This window comes from Condylura cristata, unplaced genomic scaffold, assembly GCF_000260355.1.
Source record: "Condylura cristata isolate star-nosed mole 26May11 unplaced genomic scaffold, ConCri1.0 scaffold00012, whole genome shotgun sequence".
Taxonomy (NCBI): domain Eukaryota; kingdom Metazoa; phylum Chordata; class Mammalia; order Eulipotyphla; family Talpidae; genus Condylura; species Condylura cristata.
The window spans coordinates 35,879,878-35,904,675 of record NW_004567113.1 but is presented as its reverse complement, the minus strand read 5'-3'; the positions used below and the strand labels follow the sequence as shown (position 1 = coordinate 35,904,675).

Below are 24,798 nucleotides of genomic sequence, written 5' to 3'. Positions count from 1 at the left end.
TTACGAGAACAGCCTTTGTAGAGAGAAGTGAATGAAAAGCCAGAGAAGAAATGGAAAAGGAACAGAGAATAGGCTGTATAGTGGCAAAGGAATTTTAACTGTAGCTCAGACACAAGCTGTGTGATCTTGAGAAAATTACTTAACTACTCTTTCTGTGAAATGTGTAATAGGAACCATCTTGAAGTGTTGCTATTGCTTTCATTGTCAAATCAGCAAAGACATAGAAAGTGCTGGAGCAATGACTGATCCTTAGTAAATGAGATCCAATTGTCTTCTGCCTTGTAACTGCATGTTTTCTAATGATGTGAGAGGATTTGGTTCCCAATTTAATGAATTTTTTTTTTAAACAATGAGATGGGTGTTGTTTTTATTAATATTACTGGTAAGAGGCTAGGATATGAAATGGGATAGAATGTTTATAAATGGGATTCAGTGAGTTAGGCGGGTGTTGGAAAGTGGGAATAAAAATTTGGACACTTTTGGCCCTCCCTGGTGGCGCAGCGGGTTAAATCACAGCACTGAGAAGCTAAAGCCACTTCTGCATGAGTTCGATCCCTGCCTGCCCCAGAGGTGACCACATGGTGCGGCAGACCCTTCCTGATCCGCCCACTGCTCCCCTCAGCAGTGTACTTTGTCAATCTGCCTGTTCTGCTCCCCACTCTGTCTCTGGTGAATTCTCTCACCCTCCGCATCTCTGGCCTGTACCCCAGTTCTGTACAAATGAATAAATAAATCTTTAAAAAAAAAATCTGAACACTTTTAAAAAGAGATGGAATACCTGTATCTGGCTAACTTAAATAAACTGGTCATGACCACAGGTATATATCCTGGGAAACATCAGATAAATCAGGGCAATCTATGAAATGCTAGGAAAGTGGAAGAAGGAATAACAATGGGCTCCAAAGAAAAAGTTCTTAGCTCCTCAGGATGTTCGTGAAAACTCCAGAAATTAGAAAAGTTACATCTGGGATCAATTCTCTCGGTCACTTGCTATTGTTATGTTTACCACAAAGCTTTGTGATATGCACATATAATAAAACAAACAACAAAACCCACAAAGAAATCCATAGTGTGGGAACATAGTAGATATACAATAAATGTTGGTACCCTCTGTTCTCCCCAATCCCATTTGATACAACCAGGTATTTTCTTTCAACAAATTGAGAGAAATGGCTCAGTCTTCAGATGGGACTGCAAAGATGAACCAGTAATGTAAACTGGAAGTAACTATGAAATCCTGATCTATGCGCAACTATAGTCCAGTTGAACATAGAAGCTTAAGACATGCATCTGTCAGTTGCTTAATTTGTGTATCATTTGCACCCTGAGGTCCTGTGAACTAGAGTGGAACAGAGTCTGTACTCTTTCAACATTTAAGATGACCCTCTGGAAAGAACACAGAAAGAGAAGCATACAGGGGACCCCAGTTTTAGTAGTTGAAAGGCTACCTAGTGGGTATAGCCAAATGGGGTTCTGCTTAAGTAGCATCATAGCAACCAGCTAACCAGTGACCAACAAAGAAGGGTTAGTGAAATCCTGTCCTGCTGAAGGAAATCTCCACATTGAGGATTACAAGATGGTTAGGGAAATGTTTTTATTGAGCTGAATTTCACCCTTAACACCTTTACACCATTGCTTCTTATTTGCTCAAAACAAGCAAGCAAGCAAACAGATTTACTTAATGATCACCTACTTAACACTTAATTGTGGGGAAATAGAAGCCTGACACTGTTCTATTGGTGTGAATGGGTAAAGGAATGAAGAGGCAGTAGAGCCTCAAGAAATTGTTTAAATATTCTGGATTGATTATTATGGCTTAGGTGAGGGAGACAGATTGGTGGGAAATCATGATGCACTTTTGCTCGAAAACCACAGAAAAAGTATGCCATGATTTTCTGACAACCAGTAGAACAGGACCACTGAAATGTATCAGAGAGAAGAAATGAGGAGGTGATGCTGTCAAGAAAATAGAAAAGGGATTTTCTCTTCTCTCCAACTATTTACATTCTCCATGCCATGGAAGTTTCTTTTCTTCTGTGGAACAGAATTAACTATAATTAATTCCCTCATTCAAAACCTCTCCCTATTTGACTTGTTTAGAGAGCATCTGACTCAAAGTTAGTTGAACCATATTTACTAATGGAAACTAACCTGACCTCCAAATTGCTTGATACTTCGTAGAGCTGATGTGTGTGAACATTGAAACAATTATGCACTGTGATTTCACACTCAGTTCTGATCCAAGTAAAATAATAATATTTTATTAATCACTTAGTTTTGGAAGTTGGGACTGTTACCAAATCGATACAGGAAAGGACTGGAATTCAAGTGTTTGGATTAGACACTTACCACTCTCTTAGTGGTGATGAGAGAAAATTACGTACACACCACCCCACAAAACCTGTGAACAGTCTTATGTAAAACAGGGAATGCTAATACTTATATGTAACCTGGTATTTATAATAATACATGATAATGTGTAACCCGTAATATATATGTAATATACGTTATGGTGGTAAATGGCTATGAAAATTAACAGGTGAGTAAGTAAATTTTATTCAAGATGGTTGACCAATTCTGTATAATACAGATAAAATTCTGGCACATAAATTTTTCATGTATGTGTATACGTATGTGCGTGCTTGTAGGTATTTGGCTGTACTCTTGATTGTAATGCAGAATTTTAAGATTAGAAAAAAATGTAAACTGAAGGGCAGTTACTTCTGTTTGAAATTAACAGGATTATAATGATAAAAGCTATGACTCTCTCCTTGGCACTATACCTCTAGTTCTCTACCTAACCTTCTACCTACCCATCATGGATAGTTCCAAAAATTGAGTAACGGTTGTATTAATGACCAGTTAACAGTAAATGTATACTATTCGTTCTTGAGAGTTTGAATGGAATTCTTGTTATTCTCTTGTTTTGGAGTTACTCTGAGGCACATTCTTGCTTTGTCTCTCTCACACACACCACATCAAAATGCCTTATAGGCACTCCAGTACACCATAAATTTATAGTATTACTCTTTCCTTTCAATAAATTTACCGGATTTATATTTTGTACAATTAGTAAAGCCTACACCTGAGTTAATCTCCTTTCAGATTTTCAGTGGCACACCAGATACATTATATTTAAAGTATCAGTAGTAATAAAACAACATGGTAAAGAACTGCTGTTAGCACTTTCCATTATATAAAAATTGTACAGAAACATGATGGAGTACTGACATCCATTTCACTTTGAATTAAACACAGCAACACCGCATGTCTCAAGAGATGATATTAAATTTTGTGTCTGGGTAATACTGGGAATTCTACAGGCACGGGCAAAGTTATATCTGGTTGGCCAAAAGCCAGTCCAACTTCACACTTGTCCTACAAGTGGTCAAAAACTCTGTTCTTGTCATCAAAGTTATTAGCTACAGTTGTTGCTTAAAATATGTAGAACTCAAAATCCTTTGTGTCAGTCATTTTGAAGATACAACACTTAGAAATGAGATAAAACATGGTCTAATAAAAATATATTAATTTTGAATTGATTTAGGTAAAAGTCAGGTACAATTAGAAAGAGCATCTCATATAAAAACACAGAGAAGAACTGGGTTTTCCAAGGGGCATCCCCAGACATCCATACTCATTGATTTCATTTCTCCAAGAAAAAAGGACTCAGATACCAAGGTAAGAAGGAGACACAATCACAGCTTTCTCTGTTCTCAGAATACATGCTGTACATTTTCTAGAGTTCACAATACATGTTTCAAAAGAAGGCTTCACTTTTGGAGGGAGAAGTACCTGCTTCTTGATGTGTCTGGTTTTGCTGTAATACTATATAATGCCTTGCTTTAATAAATTTAACCACAAAAAATTTTTTTAAATGGGCCTGCATTCTGCTAATTTATAAAAAGCAGGATGCTGTCGGATAAAATTTCATGAAAATGATCTATAAACCAGACTGTCAAAAGTGAAAGGTACTCAGGCAGTACTTAGGGGCAACAAATACATGGAAACCACTGGAAGGTTTCCTGTGACTGGGGATAACAATGTACTGTAACGGAGCTCACATTACCCTTGATTTGCAAGTTACTGTGAGGTCACAGGAAATCCTGAAATGTTTTCCACATTTTCTTTTATACATTTTATGTCAAATTTCCTGCAATTGAAATCATAAACCCTCCTACTGCTGGAATCTCTTCTGAAAGAAAGGAGATCTCGTGACTCTCTCCCACGAACACCTAATAACTCAATTCCTACCAGTGTAAGGGGAAACTGAAAGACAGCATTGAAAATAGACTATGATAAGGATGAAATGTCAGATACTCTTTCAAAATGAAAACCAAACTGATGTCATTATCCAACTCTAAAAGTGCATTTAATCTCATTGAAGGTAGATTTTCTTTAGAGTAAGAGATAACAGAAGAAATGGTAGACTGTTCCCAAGATATAAGTACGCCATTTCCCCCAATCACTTACCCAAAATGTATTTATGGATTTACGGTCTAATTTTAAAATGGCATCTTCTAAAGGATATACTTAACATGATTCAAGCTCTTGACAACATATTTTATTGTCCCTGCTATGTTTATGAAAGAATAAGTCAGATTTAAGACATAAAATGCCCAAGTTTAAAATATTCTCTTAATATTGATCACTTACAATGTGGAACTCAAAAAGAGCTTTTAAATTGTTAGATACCATTTTAATATAAAACAAAGTCAAATGACTTAGATTTATTAATGAATACCAATTGCTAAGATTTTGGATCAAAATATATTAGAACACATTACCTCTCCTGACATGTCAGGAGCCATTGGAACAGCAGGCCACAGAGATGAGTAGATTCCAAAGAACACCACCCAGAGTATGATGCTGCCCCAGATCGCTATGTGGCTGAACTGAAGGGAGAAAACTGGAGTCAAACAACTTGTGGGTAGAATAAGCCCATGAACACAAATGCAGCTTTCACAAATTCCCTTATTTATTTTTAATTACATCAATAAAATGTTATCGATAGGAATTTCCAAATACAGTTGATCCTAATGTCGGGTGTTGAGGGTTAACCCCAATATGTGAAAAATCCATATATAACCTATAGTCAGTGCTGCTTATACTTGCTTCCACATGTGTGGATTCAACCAACTGGCATTTGTGGTTGGTGAATCTGTGAAAGTAGAGCCCTGGATTGAAAAAAAATTCACGTTACATGAACCCGTGTACTTCAAACTTTTGTTGTTCAAGGGTCAACCATAATTGTGTGTGTATTTTAGCTTTCTCTCTCATTAAGTGCTAATCTCTTCTACAATAGCCCTGATGTTTGTGGTTTGGGCAGTTAGAGATGTTCCTGTGCCATCTGCTTTGGTGGTTTGCTCCTTTTATGCTAACATTTTTAACCCCTACCATCTTTAAGCTTCTTCATTTTTGCTCTGTAAGTTCTTATTGAAAGATATTAGACACTTTAAAAATACTATTTGTATGTCAATGGCTGTCCAATCCAAATTTCCTGTGCTAGCACTTCCTATAATTAGCAAACTTGCATTTCTTTATGTTCAGTAGGTCTCATTTCTAGATGCAAATATGCTTCAAAAGCAATGTATCTAAAAGGAAACTTCTGTTATTCAGTTTGGCTATTTACAATTGTCTGAGGATCAATTTTCCACTCATAATGGTTTTCAGAATTATTTCTGAATGGATTTTCTGCTGAATTCCAGTTTTGTGACACACTCTACTAAGAAATGATTGCTAGTCAAGAAGTTGAAGCCTCCCTACCTCTTCTTGGGGTATCCACAAAACACAGTAGTATAATAAACTCCATGAGAAGTGTTATGGTAAATAAATTTACTTTATTATACTCAGTCTTACAAACTAGAGTCTTCAGCTTCCCCCACCCCACCCCTGACCTCCCTCAATAAACAACCTGTGGAGCTAGGGTACAGGAATAAATTTAGAATGATTCCCCACTAGTGAGAATATAGAAGTAAATTTAGTAAGTGATGATTAGAGATACTCTTACCCATGTCCAATATGATGTCTCCAGTCCAGCTTTCAGACACACAGTTATTACCACAAACTAAAAGAGAGGGAAAATATTTATTTTATGTCATAAATATGATAGCTCATATTTTGTTTTATATAATATATATATTTGGTCATTTAAATGACTGTATATATATTTCTCATACACATTTTGTCTTTATTCACAGTTCCTGGCTCACATCTCCCCAAATCTTACAATTTGCCTAACTGGTGTAATAGATAAAGGTATAACTAGTATTAACCTAGGTAACTTCTGGAAAATACCTGAAGATGGGGTTGGTTTCCAGGGTGACTAACTCTGATTCGAGAAAGGTATCTCTCAGTTCTAGTCCCCTGACCTACTTTCAACACTAAGGGCTGGCATGTAGCATCTGATGAGATGTCTCCAGAGGAGTGGTCAAGGAAGGTCACATTACAGTGAAGCATCTGAGTTTCCCCAACAAGATATTTAATGGCAATTCAAGGATCAATAGCGATAGTAATATAAATGGTCAAAATTTTAAAAGTAAATTCTATGAAAAGTTCTAAAATAAGAAATTTAGTGTGACATCAAATTAAAGGGAAATATCCTCCTGTGGACCCCTAGGAGATCCATGATGCACATTCTGATTAACTTCTACTGACTCTATCACGTATTAACTTATTTTTTTATCATGTTGTATGAGAACAACTCACTAGTCCCACACCTATTTTCCCCTTATTTTACTACAGTGTTTAATGTCGATGGAAAGGAGATGCCCCCATATTTCCCAATAATTCCTGTTACTTAATGACAGTAACATTCTATTATTCAGTGATTTAAACTCCAAATGGTAACTTTTCTAACGACTGACTTACCCAAAAAGATTGCCACTGAGTATTAAAATAGCACATTGGCCCTCTTGGGGGTCATGGAGAGGAACACAGGAAGAAAGAGCAAAGGACATTGACCTGGGAATTGAGTTATGGGTGGGAGTAAACTTTTATCAGATGTCAACTGTGTGACTTCAGGCATTAGCATTCCAGTAGTGCTTTTGACTTTTCAGCAGAAAATGGTTTTCAAACATTTTTTTTTTTTTGTTTCTTAGAAAGGAGAGGCTTGCACTTATCTGTGTCAGCCCAACCCCAAGCATTTGGCAAAGTGATAACCCAGTGTGCTTTTTGTGGGTTAAATATCTCCAAAGAGTGGTGACTTCTCTTCCATTTCAGTTAATGGGAGATTCTGGAATAATTACTGGTTAAGCACCCAAGTAGGATGGCAATCTTTGCCATAATTTAATAAAGCAACAAAATATTAACAAGGGCAGTAAAATAAAATTGAGGGGAAAAGGGATATAGGAGAGAAAAAGGAAAAATGAGACAACACAAGAAGAAATGTCGATAACAACAGTAACCAAAGTCCTATAAAGTCTGTGAACCTAAAGGAATATTTCATGACCCAATATAATCTCCTAGAAGTTAAAATTTTTTATCTCATTTTTAAAGAGAAGTATAAACAACCTTTAAATTAGAAACACAACACAATGTTTAAATGTGAAAATAAGGTGAGCACCCACAAAAGCATTTGACTTTATATACAAACTAGGTGAATGTAGTGGACTCACCGTATAAACAAAGTTTCCCAAAAGCAGATAATCAGAGGTCTTCCCATTTCCAAATACAGTACCTGTATGAAAAAAACAAAAAAGGTGTTAGAAAACAAGTAGGTCCTTTCAGTATCCTTTCAAAGATAAATCAGCTAGAAATGGTGAACAAGAGACTAATTTATAAAATCACTGTTAAGAAGTCCCCCAAATTGCCATTAATGTGGGTTACAAATTAAAAACAAATTCTCAATAACCAACAAACAACAAGAAGGAAAACTGACTTGTTAACCAAGACTCAGGGACCATAGATGAAAAAAAACAAAAACAAAAACACACTAATTGGTCAAGCAAAGCTTAATGCTAGGGCATTAAGACAGGAGAAAGCACAGTGGCCTTAATAAGGCACTTAGGGAACAACATACGTGAGGCCTTTGGGGAGCACTCTTACTTTCTCTTAATAAAGTTGCTGGACCAAAAGGGATTCATAAAAGTAACTCACAGAGGACTGAAGAGCACGGATTTGATTCCAGGTATATGACTTTTTGAAGGTCTGGCTGAATTTATACATTAATTTTATAGCATTTTGTTATTCCAGCAAGGACAAACAAATGTAGCTAACTAATATTAGTATTACTGGTAAAAAAAATAAAATGAAAGTATATATATATATATATATATATATATATATGTATGTATGTACACACACACACAAACACACACACACAGGATAATGAAATCACTAGTATCATTAAAATTGGAGTCCATGATTTCTGTAACCCAGTATTTTTATTTATGTACAGGTTTAATACTTACTTAAAGCCTAATATGCAAGGACAAAACCTGTTAGAATGAGGTACAGAGAGAAGGTGGTGGGATGAAAAGAAAGGAGAGTCCAGTGGGCCACAGCTAGAGGTCAGGTTACTAACTGTCCTGTTGGTTGTTTATAATAAATCTTTATGGATTTCAGTTTCTTCACTTAAAAGATGGCGCTATACTGTCTGTCCTGAAGGGATTCTGAGATTAAAAGGAGGCTTTATATGTAAAGTACCCAGCACATGATGCATGTCAGATGTTACACAATGTGGCACTCCCTTCTCTAAAGTTTTTGGTTAAAAGCAGGCAGGAAAGGCTGCTGCAACAGCAAGGCAGTCAGGGACTACCTTCCTCTACAAGGATCTGATGTGTTATGACTTGTGAGTGAAATGTGGACAAACTTATGAAAGCCTGCAATTAATCTCTGAATTTCCGTAGGACCAAATTAACAAATTCAGAAATTCAGAAATAATTAAAAATATCTTGGGTATTTTCTGATTTCCATGCTTCTGCATAGGTTCCTTAACCAACATAAACATATTATCAAAATAATCATATTTGGGTCTCCCCTTCATTTCAAATGATGAAAGAATGACTTCATGTACCCCCAAGAGATCTTGGATATTTTCAGGTGTCTATAGATCATAGTGAATAAATGAATATTTAGCAGCAAGTTATATGCAAGTTTATATTTCTTCTACACCTCATCCTTTAAAAAGCTAAAAATAATAATAATAATAATAAAACCTAACCTGCCCTTTCTCTTCTTTCCTAAAAATTAAAATAAAAAAACAAGGCAGCCTTCCCCCCCAAAAAAAACCCCACATCTACCACCCATCAAACCCCTCAACATTAGAATATTAAACTGCAATTTCTGATATATGCCACTCATGTCTTCAGAAGAGAAAGCCTGTGTTCTTTGGACTTGGCTAGACTGGGTTCCCAGGAAGCACCCCTTGTGAACTGTCTGGACTGAAGGTGGCTGGCTGGCTGGCTTAAGCAGTTTCCCAGGCAAACAAATGTAAAGGGAGAGGAGGATCTACGCTCCAGGAGCTAAAGTTTCTTGGGAATTCCTTTCAGACCACGACACTGCCAAAGCATTTTAATGCTATTTGGATTAAGATAGTTTTGATACTAAATTTCTTCTGTCTAATGTAAAATCTTAAAATAACAGTTTTGAGTTTGCATTTTGAAGGTAAATTTTACTTGGAGAACTTGTTTAAGGTCCTGTACTTTTGCTTTCAAAGGTACATGCTCCAAAAAGTGAGAGTAATTAAAATGTATATCAGATGATGAATGGAAAAACAAAACATATTCATATCCATCCAATGGAATATTAGTTAGTCGTAAGAAGTATTAAAGAATTGATCATACTGCAACATGGATGAACCAAGGTCACATATTATATGATTCCATTTCCATGAAATGTGCACAAAAGGTAAATGTAGAGTCAAATTGTAATGATTTTCAGACACTGGAATTGGTGAAGAAATGGGGTGTAACTGCCAAGGGGCATGGGGCTTCTTTAAGCAGTGAGGACAATGTTCCAGCCTTCAACAGTGGTGCCATTAGTACAATTCTATGAATATACTGAAATCCACTGAATTGTACAGTTTGAAATGTTGAATTTTATGGTATGTGAACTATATCTGAACAAAACCCAATCCCATTGTGATTCATCTGTATTACTGGCTCAGTCTTCTACCAGGATTCTCATTTCTGTGGTTTAGAAAACTAGAAGTATTTACTGTTGTACTGACAGAGCAGTTGTAAAAATTCAGATTAATATCTCTTACTAGGACATAAAACCACTGCTTTCTCTTTAACTCTCAGTCCTCCTATTCATGCTGCATGCTCTTGTTAACTCCTTGACAATTTACTGAGTGCCTGCGATGAGCAGGGTATCTCTCTAAGCAACGGAATGGCATGGTGAACTAAATGGACAATTCCTGGTCCTCACAGAGAAGAGAAACACAACAGAGAATAAGCCAGTACATCTCACCCCCATAGCAAGTACCATGAGAAAGATACAGGATGACAAGGGATGGAGCTACAGGAGAAGTGGGAGCAGTGCCATGGGCTCATTGGAGGGCCTCTCAGAGCACAGGCCTGAGGGGTGAGGAGGAGAGCCAGCTGGAATATCTGGGTGGAGGAGGAGGAAATGGGGGTAAGAGGAAGGGGTAACAGGCTGCAGCATGCTGAGCAGGGAAAGTCAACAGAAGAATTAGCTAAGTTTGAGGCTGTGGTTTTTATTTTAAATGTGACAGAAGTCTGTGGGTTTTGAGGAGAGAGGGCACCTCGTCTGATTGATGTTTTACCAGGATTGGCCTGGCTGCCGTGGAGAAAAGACTGTGTAAGTGGCCCAGAGTTTGCTGTGCCTGCTTTTCTTTGGCGATCGTTAACTCACAGTCTTCGGTGGAGTGGGTGTTGGGATTTGAGTTACTGTATGTAGTTCAGGAGCAGAGGCCCTGAATGCCTGTCTCCCCAGGATCTAAGGGAGAGGGGTGCCCTGGGACATGACAACTTTTGCTTCAGCATCATGGGAATTTCTTTCCCAAGTGGCTACTTCATCATTTTCATGAGTATAGAAATTCACCTTGATCACAGGTCTCAAAACTGACAGAATAAAATCACTTCCTCAAAACATGCAGAAGAAAAGCTTCTACTACAAAATGAACTTAGAAAACATTAAAATTCTAATTCAACACATTAGCTCAAGTTATACTTGAAAACACTAGCATGTCCGATTAGGTTCAGAATGAAGAACCTCATACTAGCCCCACAGGTATCATAAAGAGACCACATAAAATACTAGCACAATTGTCTTCAAACTATACATCAGTGGAAGGGAAAAAAGAGCCCTAAAATTTAACTCTCTGCAAGTTTGAAAAACATGAGAAGTAGAGAAGAAAGGCTTTGCATATATTAAATCACTTTGCTCCCAAAGGAATAATAAAAATCTTTTAAAATGTGTACAACTTTTATATGCGTGTATTTTAGGTTAAGGGAAATACCATAAAAGGAAACACTGCTATAATTTTTAGCAATATTGACAATGAATTATTCTGCTGAACAAGTAAAAAGTCATCTCTTCACATTCATATTCTTTCTACTTACCATACTGAAGCGCTTTTAGTGGAAACCAAAACAGAATAACTGAGTGGAAGAGGCCATTTAAACAATGAACCCAGAAAACCTGAGGGAAAACAAAAATCCATGAGAACCATTTGCGATAAACTAGCTCTCTGAACTCTGACCTTTCTTTTTATCTGTGAGCTGGATTCACAAAACGTGTTTCTGTTGGGCCACCACTGTGAATTAATAGAACTGACAGATACTTTCTGCCTCTTAGACCTTCATGGGTCATTTATTTATTTTTATGTTTCTCAAAATGTTTTTTCAGCTTCACTGAAATGTTTTCTACTTTTGAAAAACCAAGTATTAACAGCTTAAATTTGTTCTTGAAAAAGAAAACGTTAGTACAGGTCCTGAAATCTTTAAGCAGGACTACTTTTTTAATTCCCGAAGAATTGACATTCTTGTAATTTGGTGAAATCTCTATTTTCTCTTCCTCATTTGCAAGAAAAGTAGTATAAAATATATTCTCTCTATGAACAAAAGGATAAAATGCATATGGGCATGTTTTCTCTCTCTCTCTCTCTCACACACACCCCTCAATAGTAAAGATAGCAATTATATGTTTAAGTTATATAATTTCTTTAAAAAAAAAAACACCTGTCAACATCAAACTTTACACAATTACAACATCATTTAATAGTTATTACTCCCTCTACCTATTGTACTTGATAAACAAGAAAGCCAAGTATCACTTGGAACTTTCTTTGTAGCATGAATGTGAAAGATTAAGTTATAGAAAAACTGTTTAGAATTTATGGCCCTTTGAACAGTGGCAGTTTTGTCATTTAAAAGTGCTTCTTGCAAGCAAAACTTATGCTAAATAAAATTGGCATGTATTAATAGTTTTAAGCTGTTCAAACAGAAATTAAGTTGCCTGCCTCCCAAAATTTTCCGCTGTGATCTCAATCTCCTTTGTTGGTTCCTGCAGTCACACTAGGTTGTATGATTCCATTTACACTCCAATACATTACACATCTGAACTTGTGTTACTCATTAACCTTTGTCTCTTCTCCTCACTATGTCATTACCACAAGTTTTTATTTGACAGAAAGCACAGGTGGGTGCAAGAAAAATTAGTTCTACTTTTCCATTTTCCTGCCCGGTCCTTATTGTCACATGCTAATCCTTTAACCCCTGTCATGACCTTGGACCCTCCAACCCTTTTTACCATAACAAATGTAATCATCATCATTCAGGCCAACAATGCTTCTACGTTGGGGACCCAGGGCCTCTGCTGTGTATACAACTATGCATTTTGTAGTCATTTGTCTCTGAATTTTAAAACACTTACAGGGGATTCAAAGAATTTTCACTGAAATCTTTAGAAAAATCCATAAACACTAGAAAAATGGTAGGTGACTTGTACATATATATATTCAAATGTATGTGGAAGTTCTATAATCGACTGATTGACTGATGACTTTCTAAACGTTTGGGTTCTGTAGATAATGAAATACTTTGTAAGCAATAGAAGAAGAGCAGAAAATTCAAGGAATGAAACTTCCTGTTAAAAGTATATGCTGCCTTATCCTTGGCTACAAAGCTGTGTTCATGTTGCCATATATAAAAGGCAGAAAAGAATGTGATTTTCCAGGAATGATTTTGGGTAAATCGATGAGGATCAAACTTATATTTACAATCAAGAGTGCCATGTAAGTGTGTGGCTGGGAAGTTAACTTGCCAGAGAGCACAGTGGAGCCTGAGCTACAGCAGATGGGGACCTGTGGCTGAGTTGATGCAACTGTTGAAGTCAGTGAGAATGCCAGTGATCTGGAATTTGCTTAGTTCCCAGCTCACTTTTTCAGACAAACAAGAACTCATAGTTCATTGTATTGGCTCCAATTTTTGCTTTCCATCCCTTGAAAATACCCATTGTTGGTAGAAACATCGCAGCCAAGGTGGTATAATTCAATCCAATCTGGACATCATAAATAAACTTAAAAAATAAAAATTAAAAAATAAAAGCATAGGCATTGCATATTATAATAATGGTTTGAAGAGACCATGAAAAACAATTTTCAAAACAATGGTAGAAGTCTCAGAGCCTTTCAGTTTGTTTTTAGATTAATGAAATGCAGTCCAGCTGTGAGGGACAGCTGGACTAGCACACACCATGCCCTCATGCCCTCATGAAGCTGGCCCAGAAAATGAATAAGATTGTGGCTATCAACTTGGCACTGTCACTTATGCTGGGGGTATTAAGGCACATTGGGATTAAAATGTAGTGAGAACTTTATGAGCGAATCAATATTAACAATGTGTTACATTAACTATCCTAAATTCAAAATACTGCCTTTAGGTTACTTGTAAATATGAATTACATGCTACTATTATGCACTATATTTATGGGAAAAAATTCTGTGCAGATGCATTGATTTTATTGCTTTATTATTGTTTCAAAGTGGCATCTACCTTGACTATTATAAAATTGAAATGTTCCCCTTCCCCTTACACCGAAAAAAAAAATCCTTAATTACTAACAAACATGAGTAGAAACGTATTTTCTATAGTTAGAATATAGGTTAGCAGGAAAATTAAACTAGGCAGAAAATGAGACACTTTTGTTATCTGGATGACAAGCAGAGACTTTAAGTCCATGGCAAGTTATGCAGGACACGAATCCAGACAATGATTTTAGATAAAATTTTGGACATTTTATATATTGTACTTTAAATTTTATTCCTAGGAAACACTGAGAGTTGTGACTAAATGAATTATTTCCCAGCACTATTATTTTAACACATGATATAAATGATCTGATAATCAGATGAGGACAAAAATCATTCCACAAAACAAGAACTGACTACAGAGTGATACTGCACCCCCACCACTTTACATGTCCTTATCAGTCCTGGGAGATGGAGTCTGCAAGGAGTGAGTATTCCTCACCCCATGACCAAGGTAGCAAGACAGATGGCCAAGAAGATACCCACTTAATGTAGGCAAACTACAGGGAACTGTAATTACATTTTAATATTATAAACAAGACCACATGAAGCAAAAGCCATCTCAATCTGTATTAGAATGTTAGACAAATCTGAGGTACCTGGGATTGCCTCCATGGCTTAGGAAGGCCTGATCCTTCAAGTAACTATAGCAGAAAAGTAAGTCCCCCCTATGGGTACCAGGGCCCAAGGTATGTCCTACCTTGGTGTTGAAGTCCAGAGCATTCTGAGACGTTTTGTATAATTCAGGATACTTCAACATATTCTCTTTTCTGCACGATCTCTCAAATATTCCCAGCGTTAAGGGAGGCATGGCTGTAAACATCTAAAGTGTACAGACTGGTAATTATACCAAGCAGCTGAATGCAGGGTGAATCTTTGTCTCAAAGTATTCAGTAAAACAGGAATCATCACATGTACTAAACTTACCACGTTATAAAGACCTATACACCATCTCTCAAAGAGGATTTGTCCCGAAAAGCCATTAACAAAGGCAAACCAGATCTAGGAAGAAAAGAATAAACCCCCCCAAATTAGAACACACAAAATACCTATGAATGCATTGCTTAGATTCTGTATCACCTTACAACAGTAGAATTAACATATAATTTTCACACCTTTCTTGAAAATAGCAATATTTCTAAGGGATTTGTTAGCTCAAAATTGGCTCCATTAATTAATTAAATAAATAAACAAAGATATGTATCAATAAGCAGTCATAAATTTACAAAGAAATTAAATAAAGCCTTACTTTCTAAAAAAGCACTATTGGGAATGTATTTCAATGCCATCACATTTTTAGAACTTTAAGTACTTTTAAATTATTTCCTGTTACTTCAACATTGTTATTGTTTTTATAAAAAAATACTTTAAAAATAAAATAATTTCTTGTAATAATACAATCACTATTTTCTTCTGTTTTGATTGTATCAATTAAGTTGATTTATACAATATTTACAAATTGACTTTCTTGGAAACCTACTGTATTTAATATCATTCCCTTCTCCTACCCATCTTAACATTATAATAGGATATACATTTTCTTAAGTTGTCCCATGTCCTTTAAAATGATGTCACCTTTAATATTTTTTACAGTGTGGCCATAGCTATTTTTTTGGTAGAACTTGCTTCTGATTTTTGCTATTATACATCTGAACTGAATGACCTTATATAGAACTCCTAGACCTCTCTATTCCTTAGTATGAAATCTTTATAAAAAAGTTTTATTGAACTATAGTTTATATTAAAAAGTTTCACACAATTTAGTGGCTTTGAATATATGTACACACTGAATACTCATTCAGTAATTAAGCTAATAGATACTCCATCAAAATTTTCTTACACCTCTTTGCTTTTTTTTAGATGAATTCAAAGACATGAAGTTTCTAGGTAACAGTATATAAGTGTTTAATTTTTTTTTCAAATGTAATTATAGCCATCAGGATGTGAAATATGAATTTACATATTAAAACCAATTTGTAAATTAAATTTGTACTTCGATTAAAAGCGAATCTGAAACAAAACATAATATTCTTATGCATTGTATATCTCTTAAAAAGAAATCTTAACTCCATGCAAAATTCAAAGCGAAACAAAGTGTTTCTAACACATTTAAGACAAATGGACAATTAAAGTGAGTTATTAGTAAATCAATAATACCTACATTGTTAAAAAAGCTAAAGTTAGTAAATCACTATAACCTATATTATTTTTCAAAAGGACCTAGTATCTAATTAGAAATCAAGTTGAGTTGGAAGAATAAAATGTCTGGCCCGGCAATGAGGTTACATAAACACAGGCACAAACCCCAAACATAACAACAACAAAACCTGTTAGAAGAAAGCAGACTGGGCTTCCTGGTCAAGTGAATTTTTCAGAGTTGCACTTTGCTACACACCTCACTGTTTCATTTATCCTCATTATAGAAACATGAATTGCTACAAATTCACCATTTATCAATATGTACCCAGGCTAGCTTCCCTATGAACAGCTTCTGTACTGCATTGCTCTTGTTCCTTTTTATAGTGAAAAGGAATGACTGAGCGTATGTAAAAATGAATGTTGCTTCCTGAGATGGACAAGAAAACAAAGTGCCAGCAGCACATGAAAAGTCAGTCTCAAATGTGTGTGAGGTGGGGGAATGGGGACAAGACATTAACAACAATAACAAAAGCAGGGACATTGGAGATAAATCTGAAAATCTTGTGAACGTGACTACATGTAGTTTCAGGAAAAAGAAAACTGAACATTTGTCCTAGACAAGGAGTCAGATGCACGCTTTAAGAGAATACAGCATCTTTGTGCGAAAATAAGCTTATTCTTTAGGGTAGTACAGTTGACTTTAAACTGTTTTCTGTTTTTCTGTTTAAACCTGAGTACATACAAGCCGACAAAACAGTCATGACTGCCCTCTACTGCATTTTCACATTGGTCTTTTTGAGATGGGACCACATATTTGTGATAGTCTCCGTGATGATAGTGTTCTCGCAAAGGCAATTAGAATGTGGAATTACATACTCAGAAGGTTGTCAGATTTCTTACAGTATTATAGAAATATTAGGACTATTTACCTTTTTTTTTTTTAACATTTTAAAAGAACGGGTTTATTAGGAAAAGGAGGAAGAAAAAAGGAAGGCACCTGCATAGTCTCAGACTGGCAGGAGAACTGCTTCTGTTTTGCAAAGGGAAAAGATTTGTGAAGAGAAACACCTGCACAGTTACAGGCGGGCAGGAAAAAGGCTGCCAGGAAAAAATTTTAAACATCTATTTTCAATTATACTTAACTGGTTTATGTAGGTGTGGCCTAATCTTCGCATACTAAATTCATTAATGCATATGATTTATCTCAAAGGTTACCTGTATAAATGCGTTTGCAATAATCAGTACTGTATCAATGAGAAACTTAGGTTAATAAATTTGTGTGTGCCTAAACATTGGTTAAATATAGGTGGTTTCAATTTCTTTGTGCAATAATGTTCAGTGTTGACTCAACTGTTACTAGAAACTTGAAATTTAAGAACCTCTCTCAAATCAATGAATATTTATACAAAGTTTCAAATTCAAAATAATTTTCCAATAAATCAACATGCCTAAACTCCAAGTTTATTTTAAAATGCCTGGATTAACTGTTTTATGACAAAAACGCATAAGTTTTTAAGTGGAAAGTTAATGCATTTCTAACTTTTTAGTTTTCCTATAGACAGGTTTGTGCTTATGTTTTTATAAATTCTCTTCCTACAGTTAAAAAAGTTACCATTTCACAGTTTCTTTTCTTTTTCTTTTTTTAAGGAAAACTACTAGATAAGAACAGAGCCTTCTGATATGGTACCCTATACCTTCATATGAATATTTTGGCATTTAAGTTTACATATTTTAAATGAGTTTTTTTTTAAACAGTGAAGAAGTCTACTAGACAGCTGACTTTAAGTTGGTAATTAAAAGATACATTAGAAGCATATCCCACACTAATAAAAACAATATCTAAATTACTATAAACACATAAAACTCCCTGCTTTGACTCAATCCAAACTAAGGATACAGAAAGAAAACATTAGTTCCCTGGGGAGGGGTATCTGGGATATTCAAATTCACAGGAAATTCATATCCAGCACAATGTGCTGGGAAAGCATTGTTTCATTGACTTTAATCAAAACTTCTGGAAACTACCCTGAAAAATACCACATTGTTACCTTAGTAGAAAGCTTGATTGCAAAGCAATTGCTTGAAAGAGAAGGTCTTGTTTTGCTAGGAAGAAGTCAGATAAAAAAAAAAAAAAACTCTTGGGAAAAAGCCAATCATTTCAAGGAGTACCCAGCTTTGTGCTTGGGCATCAGTATGTATATAAGGGGCACCATAAGTGCTGGACACCACTACCTGCCAAATCTGTATTTGTTTGGCAGTAATTTATGGCAATGAGGTAGCTATGGGAAAGGCAGTGTTTGCAGATAATCTATAAAACCCACGGAGTTCCAGACTATCCCTTATTAGCAAAGAAACTTCAAACCTGCCTTTCCTGATATTATTTTCTAACTTCTACACTCCAGCAGAGGCGTGGCAGTAAAGTCTCACGGACATTTTCCTGATGGAACATTTCTGCATATTAAATAGGAGCTTACAAACAGTCAGGGAGTCCTCTGCTCCCACGCCTGATCAGCACAAAAAAACTGAAAGGAGAGATTGGCAGTTGTCCTCACTAGAGACATTCAATGATGTGTTTTCTGTCTATTCACTCACAGTATTGACATGAGCCATTAACATCTGCAGAACTTGTTTTAGCTGGCAAAAGTTGTCTATCTGGGAATTGATTTAAAAGGTCAATTCATTTCCAAGATAGTTGAATTATATTCAAAATACATTTCCATAAAGTGCTAAAAGAAAAATAACTTAGAAATGAGATTGCCAGTAAGGTTTAGAACTCACTTCCTTTTCAACATGTAAAGAATTTGGTCAGTGTTAAATATCTCATGAAGAGGTTTTAAATTCAAAGCCAAGTGAAATTTAGGGCGACTCAGCCACAAATCACAAAACTCTGGATTTGCAACAGAGCATGCAGATTTAATTTTTCATTTGAGTTTAATATAGTTTATTTCCTCCGCTAGTGCAATCCTTCATTATTGATTGTATAATAATCTAGATTTTAAAAAGTGGCAAGTTGAGCTCTCTTATTTCATTTCACAAAATTAAATTTTTGTAAGCAGGTTTATTGTTGCCAGTGGTTTTAAGCTTCTAGAATCTTCAAAAGTCTATGCAAATTAAGTAGTATAAATACATATACTTTTGAAGGTCAATGTTTGGGGAGAAAAGGAAATATAATTACAAAGTTAGAATTCTAAGAGAGGGCTGAGAACCAAATAAAATACTGAAGAACAGTTATTTTAGAAAAGAATCAGATATTTATTCCTGTATGAAAGAATTTTTTTTGGAAATGCATTTTGCTTCAAAACGTAGGCAATTTCTGGTGAAATTCAGCAGTAATGGATAATAAGTTCACAGGCTATTCTGTTTGTTTCTGAGTAGTTGGTTATTTTATCTAATAAACTGTTACCTAAATAGAGAATTTCAGTGACCAATAAATGAAACTCTCCTCGCACTTTAAAGCTAAGTTTCCATTTTAACAGCCAGACTCATAGTGAAAACTATGCTAAGTCGAAATTTTAACAAGGATAAAGAATATGTATAAGGAAAAAGTATAGAGTGACTGAACCACTCACATAGTAGTTCTCAACTAAGGTGTCTACAGGATAATGTAAAATTTGATTTTTTTTTTATATTGTTAATTCTCTGCTGTGAAATACTAGATATTATTTTAATACAGCACATGGTTAGGTTTTGTCTATTCTAACATAGGTGAAGCAATTATCAACAGATGAGAGGGTAAGGTGACAAAGACAGCTGTCAGGGTGCCTGGGGCAGATTCATGAGGATGTAGATGTCCTCTAATAAGGGTGGGAGATGGGAGGTTTGCTGAAGCTATGGAGAGCGCATGGTATCGTTCTGTGGAGCTGCAAGAGGAGTAAGAAACTGATGACACTTAGAGTTTAACAGCTATAGTTTCTGATAGGGGCATATGTTAAAAAAAATTAATTCTCATATCATGATAAATCATTCCATTTCCCTTGGTTATCCACCAATGCTGTGCTGTCCAGTATGGTGGCCACTGGCCACAGGCTTTGGAGCAGCACTTAAATGTACACATGGAGATATACAGTAAGTTTAAAGTACACATTGGATTTTGAATACTTCATATGAAGAAAAAATGGTAAAATATCACAATATTTTTATAGTGATTACATATTGAAATGATGGTATCAAAAATATTGAGTTAAATAAAATTTCATTTAAGAATTAATTTGGGCTTCAATTATTATTTATTAATGAGGCTTCTAGAATGTTTAAAATTACACATGTGGTTTGCCCTGTTTGTCTATGGCAAGGTCCTGAAGGACAGGAACTGTACTTAATTTATTTGGGAGTTGCTGAACTAAGCCTGGTGTCTGGAATCCAGTAGGTGCTCCAAAAATCTCTGTAGAGCAAGTGCATCTTGTTAGGTGTGATATTCCTGATCCAGGCTAAGACTCCTTTTAAAAAAGTGATGCTATATTTGATGAATGAAAAAGAGCATGGAAATGCTTTGTATCTCAGACACAGGAAACAAACATTCTGAAAATCTTAAGATAAATTCTTCTTTATCTGAACTCTTGCTAGCTTCCAAACTCAGATACCAAGACACTGGGAGGGCGAAGGACAACTGTAGATCAACAAGTCTTGGAAGGACCACAAGATGGCCAGTATTAGCAAAATTACCTGTGCACCTTTCCCAGTTCTACTCCTTTGAACTGCCGCCCTCAGCAGTCTGTCATTCTATTACTTTCCTTCTTAAAAAGAGCTCCTCCCCCCCATTAAGTGTTTTTTTTCCTCTCCTGTTTTTGACACTTACAAAAAAAATGCTATATAGTTTATGGTCTTTTTAAAACATTTAAAAGAAAATGTTATCTCATTAGCAAATTCAACACTTCTTACTAAAGTCATATACCATTTTAACATTAATTATTCTCCAGGACTGAAACGTTTCGCTTTAGTCTGTTTAGAAGTTATAAAAAGTGGGTAAATGAAGGATGAATGAAAATGAAGAAATGATAATATCTTATAAAATTTCTAATCCCCCTCACCCTCCTCCTTCCCACCAAGAAATGTCTTTACATGTCACAAGTGCAAGTGACAGTGGGAAGGATTTTAAAGTTAATGATGATTACCTCAATAATATAGAGAACTATATTCTTGTAGAAGCAGTACAGAATGCACTTGGAGACTCTGTTATAGTTCCAGGCACCATGAACCATCAATAAATTCTTCAAATACTTGAACTAAAATAAAAGTGGAAAAAAATTAGTATTTTCTTCTTCCCAGTGTCACCTAACTGAATGAAGTGTTTTACAGAAATGACACTTTACCTGAGCAATGGAATAATCAGAAGAGTTAGCCGCCTGAAGGCCTTCATTGCCGCTTATACCAACGCCAACATGTGCTGTCTGGATCATGCTAACATCGTTTGCTCCATCACCAATAGCAAGTGTTATGACTTTGACTTGTTTCTTAACCATCTCAACGACTTCAGATTTTTGAAGAGGAGAAACCCTTAAAGTAAAGCAAATAATCAATGACATCTATTCAGGAAAAAGAGAACATTTTGCAATGTCAATATCTTGAAGGATAAAAGCAGTAGAAGATACAAATGAAATATTATGAAGAACTATGGAAAAGCGGTAAGTTGGCCAGTATTTGATTTTCTTTTGATCTGGTTGTCCCTTTCAGGGGAAGATAAAATTTAAGTCATAAAAGCAAACCTTTAGGTGACATGATAGATGCTGTCATGCCTTGTGAAGCATGGCTTACTAGGATGTTTGCATATATTTGTTAAGTACAGGATTTCATTACTTCCTAACAATATAAGAATTTCTAACTCATTACATTTAAATGAAAAGGTCAGAAAGGCTGCTGAATGGTGATCTAAATACTAACTAAATCCTCCATCATACCTAGAAAGCAGAAGGTTTGAGCATATATAAGTTGATTTTAGATTATATACTATATGATTAAAACATTTAAACCTCTACTTAAATTAAAAGTAGGGAATTGGCTAACCTCTTGGCCAGTTGGCAGACACCATGGTGAGCCAACTAAATACCAACCACTTGATAATATGTTTTATGTGCCTCAATTTCCTTCCAGACCTACTGACTAATGGCCAAATGGAATCAAAAGATCTATTATACAAATTGGAATCAAGAACAGAGAACACTAGTATTGGTACTAAACTTATATTTGATTTTAACTTTGGAGCAGCTCTTCAGAGACTTATAAAAAAAAGTCAGTGAAGAAAGAAATCCCATGACAGTGACTGGCTGGTTCAAAGAGACTATATCAACTTAATTAACTTAAGGTATCATCCACATCATATTGGTGATTACAGAGAAATATCGGAAACTAAATGGTGAGCTTGATAAACTATTAAGCAATTAAATAGTATGAAGCAATAAACACACACAATGTCATTGGAAAAGAAAAAAAATCAGGTCTAAATTCTTTACAAGTTTAAGCAGAGGTTAAGGTTAAGGTTAGGTTTTCAGTAGGAGCCTTGATAAACCACATATTGTATTATTCTTTAAAAATGAAGATGGTTACTCTGAAAGAAACAATACATATTTGCACATTTTTCTGATGATTGTTTTTTAGGAGAAATTCCTAGCAAAGGCTATTCTGAGCAAATTAGGTACTTTAAGAAGGCCCTCTGCCCTTCTGAAAGGCTACGGCCAGAGCAGCTCCAGGTTTTATTTCAAGTTTGAGAATCAGTGCCTTAGTCTGTGAGTTGTTTATGAATCAGTGTGTATCAGTTTCCTCAGCTTTGTATTCCCAACTCTGATCCAGATTAGGCACTTTATGAATAAGTGGCTGCTATATAAAGGAACTGTTTTGATATTTTGGATTTCCTTTCAAAGTCTGGCAATAGAATAAAATACCACCACTGTAAATATAGCAAAGGAATGGATGTATTTTGGGCCACTCAGTTTTTCTCATTGTTAGTCCCCATTTTTCTTTAAAGAAATTTTCAACTCATTTTCGGATCAGATGAATATAAGTTGGTGAGCCCATTAGTTCTAGGTCCATGTTTTAAACATGGGTTATAGCAAACATTTAGCAAATGTAAAAAAAGAAGGCTTACCAAGAAGTGATCTACCTAACAAGTGGGCAATGGGCATAAGAGAAAAGCATTTAAAAACATTCACTCAGTTCCCAGCTTAGAAGGCTCACAATACAAGCACACTGTGAAGTCACACAGAACTAGGAAGTAGTGGTATTTGTGTTTTTTTGCTTTTTTTTTTTTTTTTATAAACTGAACATGTAATAAAGGAGAAATCTCTGCAGTGAGCTAATGTTAGTGATTTAAAGAAGCATCAGAAAAGAGCTGGACTAAACAGGGCTTCTATCCTCAATGCTATTAGAACCAGCACTGCTTTTTTCTACTTGACACACTTTTCAATACTCTCAAATTAAAACTGGCCAAGAATGTGGTTGACTCAGGTGTGAAAAACAGAGTGCCAATCCCCTTGGCAAGAACAGTGCCTGCTTAATAACAATAAGATGATGATGTGAGAGACATTCCCAGGTCACACTGTGGCGGCTTCTAGCAAGGGCATTCATGTCCACTAGCAAGCTAAGAGTAGACAACTTATTTGGAAGAAGATTCATTAAATAGTGAAAACACTTCTTTTCTGATGAGGTTGAAATAGCCGTTGGTTGCTAAAATAAAGATGCCAGATAGAAATCCCTAAAAAATTTAACAGACACTTAAAACATTTAACTCAAAATATAATGTTCAAATTTGTGATGTGGGGCAAAACCCCTCATTTTGCATAGGAATCTGGTTCTTCCCCACCCATTTTCATCTTTTTCTGTTTTTATAGAATATTTCTCGTGCATACCACTTTTTATATTTTTAATTTTTTTTTCTTACATTGTTGTAGTCCCCATGGTTCTGTCTCCATGTCACCATCACCACATTACCTTGTATCTTCCTTCCCCTGCTTTGCCCCCAGCTCCTACCCCCTCTTTTGCTACATACCTCAGTTCTATGGTCAACTGCTTTTTTGACTTTTTATTGACCTTTTGTTTGGTTTCTCTATATTCCACATATAAGTGAGGCCATCTGGTATTTATCATTTTCCTTCTAATTTTGGCTAGGGAATCTGTTTGAACTTCTACATGTTTTTGTTGCAGAAATGTCACCAGGAGGCACAAACCATGTTTTGTTTTGTTTTTTTTTTTGTTGTTTTTTTTTTTGCAATAACGTGGAGACCTGAGTGGAATGACCTCCTTCATTCCAGTTTATTGTTATTGACTCACCCTGAATTCAACAGCAAGTTTTTTAGCAACTCAAACATTCTTCTAGAACACGCACACCTGGCTTTCCTAGCAATGTTTTGGAATGGCTTATGTCAGTGACTATGAATTTTTTTTTAATTTTATTTATTTATGCATACAGAATTGGGGTACAGGTCAGAGGTACAGGGGGTAAGAGGATTCACCAGAGACAGAGTGGGGAGCAGGACAGGCCAACTGATAAAGCACACTGCTGAGGGAAACAGCGGGCAGGTCAGGAGAGGTCTGCTGCACCATGTGGATCACCTCTGCAGCAGGGATCGAACTCATGCTGAGGTGGCTTTAGCTTCTTAGTGCTGTGCTTTAACCTGCTGTGCCACCAGGGAGGGCCTGACTATGAAATTTTTAACTAAATAATGATGATTTTA

General features: G+C 35.7%; 1 protein-coding gene across 2 annotated transcripts in view; it reads right to left on the bottom strand.

The window, feature by feature from the left end:
- ATP8A1 (ATPase, aminophospholipid transporter (APLT), class I, type 8A, member 1) overlaps positions 1–24,798 on the bottom strand; it is a 207,502-nt gene that overhangs the window by 26,003 nt on the left and 156,701 nt on the right. For both annotated transcript variants that reach the window (XM_004681324.2, XM_004681323.2), the window contains exons 26-33: positions 21,445–21,628; positions 21,247–21,357; positions 14,924–14,998; positions 14,697–14,819; positions 11,529–11,607; positions 7,617–7,678; positions 6,011–6,067; positions 4,788–4,895 (exon numbers count right to left, since the gene is read on the bottom strand). In XM_004681324.2, the coding sequence (XP_004681381.2) occupies positions 4,788–4,895; positions 6,011–6,067; positions 7,617–7,678; positions 11,529–11,607; positions 14,697–14,819; positions 14,924–14,998; positions 21,247–21,357; positions 21,445–21,628 (799 nt within the window). The remainder of the gene's footprint in view (positions 1–4,787; positions 4,896–6,010; positions 6,068–7,616; positions 7,679–11,528; positions 11,608–14,696; positions 14,820–14,923; positions 14,999–21,246; positions 21,358–21,444; positions 21,629–24,798) is intronic.